Raw genomic sequence first — 7,854 nt, 5'->3', positions numbered from 1 at the left:
CACCCAAACCCTCCAGTTGTCCCACTAACCTCCCTGTTGGGCACCAAAAATGGAGTATCAAGACCCCAAAACACTACAATGACGCTGCTACCACCAGGATTCATTTAAGGGATACACCCCAGGAGTCCTCGTTCCCTCCCCCCGCCCCCCCTTACGCTGGGAAAATAGCTCATACGAACAAGAACCCGATTTAGCAAAGCGTGTCTGAAAATGTGGTCCGTCTCTTCAAAAAAGGCAATAGGTTCAATTAGACCTCAAAGACATTGCTTATAAAAGGTTTGATTTAATGTTACAAAAAAAGGGGTACACAGTAGTGCTCATTACAGAAAAGAAAGGATTAGAAAAACACACAGTACATACATTTAGACAGTTTATGAAATAAAGGAATTTAAAAAAAAACGAATACATGACCAGCGAATAATAAGTCCTTCTAGAGGTCAGGAAGTAGAAAAGATGACATTTATAGTGCATCATGTACACACCTCTAGGTGAATTCAGTTTAGGGCTTCAGAACCCACACTTACACCCCAAGCCTTTCACCTGTGACAAACACCTTGCCTAAGCCAGGGTTTGTGGGTGCGTCTCACCTCCTCATCATCACTCTCTTCCCCTCGTGACACTTAAGTCTGGTTTCTCTCATAAAGGGGATTGATTTCATTTCGATGTAAAATTGAAGAGTATAAAATAATACCCCATAACTTTCCCCCTCTAAGCGCCAGGTTAAATGGTACCTGGTGTAACCCCCCCTGTGAAAGTTCCCCTTTTAACGTCAAGAGGGAAAACGAATGATCTGATATTTGTGTCCCAGATATCGGCTCACATTTTAGATGATTACAAGTTGTGTGCTTTTGTCCTTTAAAGATCTATACCGGACATTCTTGTGTGTTGTACCGGACATGAATTCTCTTACATAACGTTAATCTGCAATGATGGTGAATGGAGTGGTCCCCTATATCCCCTTTGGGTCGGAGGAACATCTCAGGAATGTAGGATTCCTTGTGACGTTTGCCCCCGCAGATAGCTGGTGGGGTATCTGTAAGCTGTTACTTGTCATTCTGATGCAAGCATGGCTTTCCTTATGGGTTTTATTGCCACCCAATAAACCCACGAGAAACTTAAAAAAGGTTAACCCCTTGGTTGCTGTACGGCTCACACACGAACCCTTGCATGGCTTTATCGTGAGCACGCATGCGCCAATTCTGCTTTACTACAAGAAGATGGTGGTAGACAGGAGGAACGCATTAAAAGCAGTGCACGCGGCAATTTCTCTTTACCACAGCAAGATGGCGGTAGAGAGTAGGAAGGCATTAAACGTATCGCACGGGCCAATACCTCTTTATGGCAATCCTATCTGGGTAGAAGTTGGGGGGGGGGGGAGAAAGGGGGGGAGTGGGTCTCTCACCGGTATTCTCGTTCCTGCAGGACCTCCACGGGATCCAAGCCTCGCGGTTTCTGGATGGGGGTGATGCGGTTGGGTTTGGGGTGGAACTGCACCATGGGAGGGGGCTGGGCGGGCTGGCCTGGCGACTGCGTCTGAGGTGGCATGACGGGGGAGGCGGCGGGCGGCACGGCGGGGGGAGCAGGGGAGGGTCGGCCCGTCGGCTGCGGGGGAATCAGCTTCTGGGGGGCGGTGGCCGGGGCCGCTGCGTTAACCATGGGACCTGTGGCGAAGAGAACACAAGGCGCCAGTTGGACATAGGGGGCGGCCATGTTATAGTTTGTGATGTCATCCAATCATATTAGCGGTGCAATCCCATGTAGCCGACACCCCCCCCCCCCCCCAAAAAACCCAAAACAGCCTTTTGTAAAAAAACATTTAATAACAAGCGTCTTCAACTTATTTAACTAAAAAGCAACGTTTGGCTGCTTCCGGTTCTCTGGAAGTGGGTGACAAATTCCCCGTCTCTTGGGCCCCTGAACTGGGGGGACGGGTTGTCAAATCGCGTGTCATCTTCACCCTTAACCCACCCTGTCCTGAATAGGGAGCCGGTGAAGACAAGAAGAGGTGGGGTGGAGAGGCGGAGGGTTTTGTGGTGCGCCAAGATCATATCGAATATAATTACAATCTAGAGCGTCTGAGGAGGAACCTTCACACGCTGGACCCTCGCGGATTCCTCAACGCGACCCCTGACACCTCATTTCCGACCATGGCTGGTTTTTTTTTGTGGGTGGGGGTGGGGTGGGGGGGGGTTGCTGAACGGTGTTTATTCCAGCTTGCTGAACACACAGCTGCACACGGGGTGTCCCTTACCTTCAGGCCAGGGTTTAGGGGGGGCGCCGGGGGGGTGTCCCGGCATCCCTGGGGGGGCTCCTGACTGCCCTGGGGGAGGCATGGTGGCCCCTGCCATACCTACATGTAAACAGAAAAGGGGAGGGGGAAGTGTTAGTGAATCTTAAAGGCAGCCCCCACCCAAACATTTGACATACTTTCTCCCCCCCCCCCCCCCCCTCACTTTTTTTTTTTTTTTAACACACCGAAGAACATTTTTTGGGGGAAAAGAAGCCAGGAAGTCATCATGTTGCCTCTGATGATGTCACTTATGGTACAGGAAGTGACATCAGTGTGATGTCACAGAACGTTCAGCTCTCCCTGGGTAACAGGAAGATAACACTGGGACTAGATGATCCAGCGGCAGAAATACGTCTGACACGGGGGGTATACATCCCTGCTAAAGAAGTTCAACCCCCGTCCTCCCCGTCACAGGCAGAGCCCTGCATGACATCACAGGAGGCGGCAGCCGCCCAGCAGAGACGCAGAACACTGAACATGGCGGCACACAGAGGGACACCGTGACGCCCATCCTTTGGGGCGATTAACTAGCTTATTTAATTGATATGTATATATTAAATGAAGGAGCGGCTCAGTGAGTAAAGACACTGATTGATAACGACGATAGTGTCAGGAGATCCTGGTTCAATTCCCGGCGTCGGCTCCCTGTGACCTTGGGCGAGTCACTTTATCTCCCTGTGCCTCAGGCACCGAACACATAGATTGTAAGCTCCACGGGGCAGGGACTGTGTGTGTAACATTCCTATGTACAGTGCTAACAACTGTGTGCTGTACTGTAATTGGGAAGCGCTTTGAGTCCCATTGGCGGAAAGACGCTTTATGAAATACAATGATTATTATATTGTAAATACCTGAATATTATATTGCCCAGTGCATTACAATGTAAATATACCACCTTTCACACTGAAAATTAGACTGTAAGCTCCTCGGGGCAGGGACTCCTCTTCCTTAATGTTACTTTTATGTCTAAAGCACTTATTCCCATGATCTGTTATTTATATTATCTGTTATTTATTTGATTACCATGTTACATAGCTACATAGTTACATAGTAGATGAGGTTGAAAAAAGACGTACGTCCATCAAGTTCAACCTATGCTAAATTTAGACAACAGATACTTTATTCTATATCTATACTTACTTATTGATCCAGAGGAAGGCAGACAAAAAACCCCATTAAGGGGAAAAATTAATTCCTTCCTGACTCCAAGAATTGGCCAATCGGATTAATCCCTGGATCAACATCCTTCCCATGTATACTTATTTGGTATATCCCTGTATACCGTTCCCATCTAAAAATGTGCATTACTACTGTGAAGTGCTATGTACATTAATGGCGCTATATAAATAAAGACATACAATACAATACAAATAATGAGATATTATCTGATCTTTGTGCATTGCGCTCTCACTATAAAGTAGCCTTCATATTAGAATAGAATATAATAATGGAATATTTATTTATAAAATGTTTTACCAGGAAATAATACACTGAGAGTAACCTCTCGTTTTCACGTATGTCCTGGGTACATCATTATGCTAACACATTGTATTACTGCTGTGAAGCGCTGTGTACATTAATGGCGCTATATAAATAAAGACACACATACAAACATTTTCATATTAAAATAGCTGCATGTACTATTATTTCCTTTCACGGTCATTTGAATAAGTAAGCAGGCACTGCGTCTGGAACACTCCTGTGTACAATGCTGCGTACAGCGCGCTATGTCGTCATCACGAAGCGCCACGTAAGTTAAGTTACTACTTCCTATAAACCCTGCACGTTCAACCATTTACCTCATCTATTTAGTGATGGGAGCCGGACAAGGTTTAACCCCTCCCCCGCCGCAGCAAACGCATTTGGTTTGAAAGCTAGATTTCCCCCATTCTCGGCTGGGAGGAACAAGATGGCCGCCGGGCTCAGCCGGAACACAGGGGCCCAATAGAAAGCAGTGACATCATCACGAGGCAATATTGCAGATTCTGATACGCTATTTCTCAAACCGTCACCCTGCCCGTCACTAGGGTAAAACCTGCCCCCCTCCCCGCCCCTCTACCCGCCGTCGGTGCCCTCACCGTGAGGTCTGTTGTAGTTTGGCGGCACAGGCCCCGGGGCGGGCACGGCGCCGGGCCCGGAAGCTGCGGGCGGAGGTAGTGTTGGCATCTGTTGCTGCGTTCCCGGCATGGGCCTCTTGCCCTGCACGGCCATCTGCAGGTGATCGGGTAAGGGCTGCCCCCTCGCCAGCATCTTGTAGGCCATGATCTGGGCCCGCAGCTGGTGAAGCTGGTTCTGGTTGAAGGGGGTCGGGCTGCGGCTCTGCTGCTGGGGGTCGGAGTTCTCCAGGGTCACCACTCCTGCCCCGGAGGGCAGCGGGGGGCCGGAGGGGGGACCGTTGGAGGGCACAGGGCTGGGCGCGTGCTCTGAACCACCGAGGGGAGACGGGTAACCTGGGAGAGAGAGAACAACACTGCTGTTAGAAATCTAGTGACATGTCAGGTTGAGAAACAATGTCCCATAGCTCCCGCCTATCACTGTCACCCTGCGGGGGGAGGGACAGACTCCATGTCCCATAGATCCTTCCTGTCTGTGTCACTGTGTCACCCTGCAGGGGGAGGGACAGACTCCATGTCCCATAGCTCCCTCCTGTCTGTGTCACTGTGTCACCCTGCGGGGGGAGGGACAGACTCCATGTCCCATAGCTCCCTCCTGTCTGTGTCACTGTGTCACCCTGCGGGGGGAGGGACAGACTCCATGTCCCATAGCTCCCTCCTGTCTGTGTCACTGTGTCACCCTGCGGGGGGAGGGACAGACTCCATGTCCCATAGCTCCCTCCTGTCTGTGTCACTGTCGGGACAGAACCACGGACACAATCAAATTATACTGGTTGGAAATGTTTCGCTAAATCACTACATTACGTCACCGTCACTCGCCTCCCTTAGTACGCTGGTTTCGCAGAGCAATCCCCGGAGTCACAGATACCTTGCGAGTGCTGGTCCATTGGACTGGGCGGGGGTCCCATTCCCGAGTGCCCCCCGGGCCTCATTCCCATCCCCTTCATCTGGTTATAACGGGGGTCGTCTGGCATGGCCTTGTCGTGCATGGAATCCATCGGCTGCGCCGCAGAAACGAATACAGAAGCGTCTCAGACATTAACCAGCCAACATCACAGCAGCAATACTAACCTGCTCAGAAGGGGAGGGGGCTCTGCTAGTGCAAACTCTTGTTGCACATACAGTGACGTCCGATAAAAAGGAGCAGCCAGAGAAAATTAAACCCCTCCCACGTCTCAGCTCACTCACGTACACAATATGACAATCCCGTTCGTGGTCAGGAGTGGTACACAACCTACTAGGATTGACTCAGACAACCACAATGTGGGCACCTGGCTGGATCACATATACAAGGTGTTCTGGTATCAGCGCACCTACCAGTGCTTATTACACGGTGGCACTACATGTAAGGCTCTTACTATCCTTCCCTCACACTACCATTCCCTGGGAGGTGCATCTACACGAGTGTCACTAGGGCCAGTGACTCTACATAACACTGGGCATTAACACTGACCATATACAGACATACCCCGCATTAACGTACGCAAAGGGACCGGAGCATGTATGTAAAGCGAAAATGTACTTAAAGTGAAACGCTACCTTTTCCCCACTTATCGATGCATGTACTGTACTGCAATCGTCATATACATGCATAACGGATGTAAATAATGCATTTGTAACAGGCTCTATAGTCTCCCCGCTTGCGCACAGCTTCGGTACAGGTAGGGAGCCGGTATTGCTGTTCAGGACGTGCTGACAGGCGCATGCGTGAGCTGCCGTTTGCCTATTGGGCGATATGTACTTACTCGCGAGTGTACTTAAAGTGAGTGTCCTTAAAGCGGGGTATGCCTGTACTACTCTCTCTAGCGTTTACTAAACCTGTAGAGTCACTTAAGCGCTTGCAATTGATTTAATTCTCGTTTTAAACCCCATCGTTTTAACTAGTTCCTAATAAATCATGTTTTAAAACTGTCGTCGTCTCACTAAGTGACAGAGTGCTATATAGGGGTTCTTCTCATCTCTGGTCTTATAATAATTCAGCCCCTCTAAGCACCATCACCTCCCTACATCTGGCTGTAGCGGGGGGGGGGGGGGTGATTGTATAGTGTGTCCCTTAAACCGGACGTTAGCCGCACTCTGCCGCCATATCTGTGGCTCTCGTGCCACTAGCCGGAAGAACAATAATTATCTCTGGGATATGGGGGTCGCTGGGCGCTGTAGATCGGTTCTGCGGACCCCCCCCCCCCGGCTCAGATAATATTACTGGGGAACGTATCTGCTGGAAAGGGCGGTCACCGAGTATTGCAAAGAGCAGCGGAGTTACCTTGTGCATTTGGTGCATGTTTTCGGGGGGGTACCCGGCTGGTCCCTGCGGGGGGATGGGTGGGCCGGGGCTGGGTCCCATCATGCTGTGCGCTGATCCGGGGGAGGGTCCCGGGCTGGGGCCAAGCATTGCACCGGGAGAAGGTCCCGGACCGGGGGAAGGGACGGGCCGCGGGGTGCCCCCCATAGGAGGGTCGGGGGTGGACATGATCACCGGAAGATGATCCGATCAACACCAATCTGTGCGGGAGAAATGACAATCAACAGGTTATTTAAATAAGAACATGTCACTGCCATTAGTACACTTTGCCCCTAGGAGGGACTGACCCCATAAACATGTCACTGCCATTAGTACACTTTGCGCCTAGGAGGGACTGACCCCATAAACATGTCACTGCCATTAGTACACTTTGCCCCTAGGAGGGACTGACCCCTTAATCATGTCACTGCCATTAGTACACTTTGCTCCTAGGAGGGACTGACCCCATAAAACATGTCACTGCCATTAGTACACTTTGCCCCTAGGAGGGACTGACCCCATAACCATGTCACTGCCATTAGTACACTTTGCCCCTAGGAGGGACTGACCCCATAACCATGTCACTGCCATTAGTACACTTTGCCCCTAGGAGGGACTGACCCCTTAACCATGTCACTGCCATTAGTACACTTTGCCCCTAGGAGGGACTGACCCCATAAACATGTCACTGCCATTAGTACACTTTGCTCCTAGGAGGGACTGACCCCATAAACATGTCACTGCCATTAGTACACTTTGCCCCTAGGAGGGACTGACCCCTTAACCATGTCACTGCCATTAGTACACTTTGCCCCTAGGAGAGACTGACCCCATAACCATGTCACTGCCATTAGTACACTTTGTTCCTAGGAGGGACTGACCCCTTAAACATGTCACTGCCATTAGTACACTTTGCCCCTAGGAGAGACTGACCCCATAACCATGTCACTGCCATTAGTACACTTTGTTCCTAGGAGGGACTGACCCCATAACCGTGTCACTGCCATTAGTACACTTTGCCCCTAGGAGAGACTGACCCCTTAACCATGTCACTGCCATTAGTACACTTTGCTCCTAGGAGGGACTGACCCCATAACAATGTCACTGCCATTAGTACACTTTGCCCCTAGGAGGGACTGACACCTTAATCACGTCACTGCCATTAGTAC

The 7,854-nt window shown here is 50.3% G+C and overlaps 1 protein-coding gene across 1 annotated transcript in view; it reads right to left on the bottom strand.

The window, feature by feature from the left end:
- Nucleotides 1-7,854, bottom strand: part of SMARCA4 (SWI/SNF related BAF chromatin remodeling complex subunit ATPase 4) — an 83,965-nt gene that overhangs the window by 55,223 nt on the left and 20,888 nt on the right. The window contains 6 exon segments of the mRNA XM_075577840.1: nucleotides 30-33; nucleotides 1,403-1,661; nucleotides 2,252-2,350; nucleotides 4,369-4,740; nucleotides 5,273-5,405; nucleotides 6,668-6,906. Of these exon segments, the coding sequence (XP_075433955.1) occupies nucleotides 30-33; nucleotides 1,403-1,661; nucleotides 2,252-2,350; nucleotides 4,369-4,740; nucleotides 5,273-5,405; nucleotides 6,668-6,874 (1,074 nt within the window). The 5' untranslated portion in view covers nucleotides 6,875-6,906.

The sequence above is a fragment of the Ascaphus truei genome, chromosome 20 (genome assembly GCF_040206685.1).
Source record: "Ascaphus truei isolate aAscTru1 chromosome 20, aAscTru1.hap1, whole genome shotgun sequence".
NCBI lineage: Eukaryota > Metazoa > Chordata > Amphibia > Anura > Ascaphidae > Ascaphus > Ascaphus truei.
The sequence above is the reverse complement of the archived record's forward strand: the minus strand, read 5'-3'. Positions and strand labels throughout refer to the sequence as shown.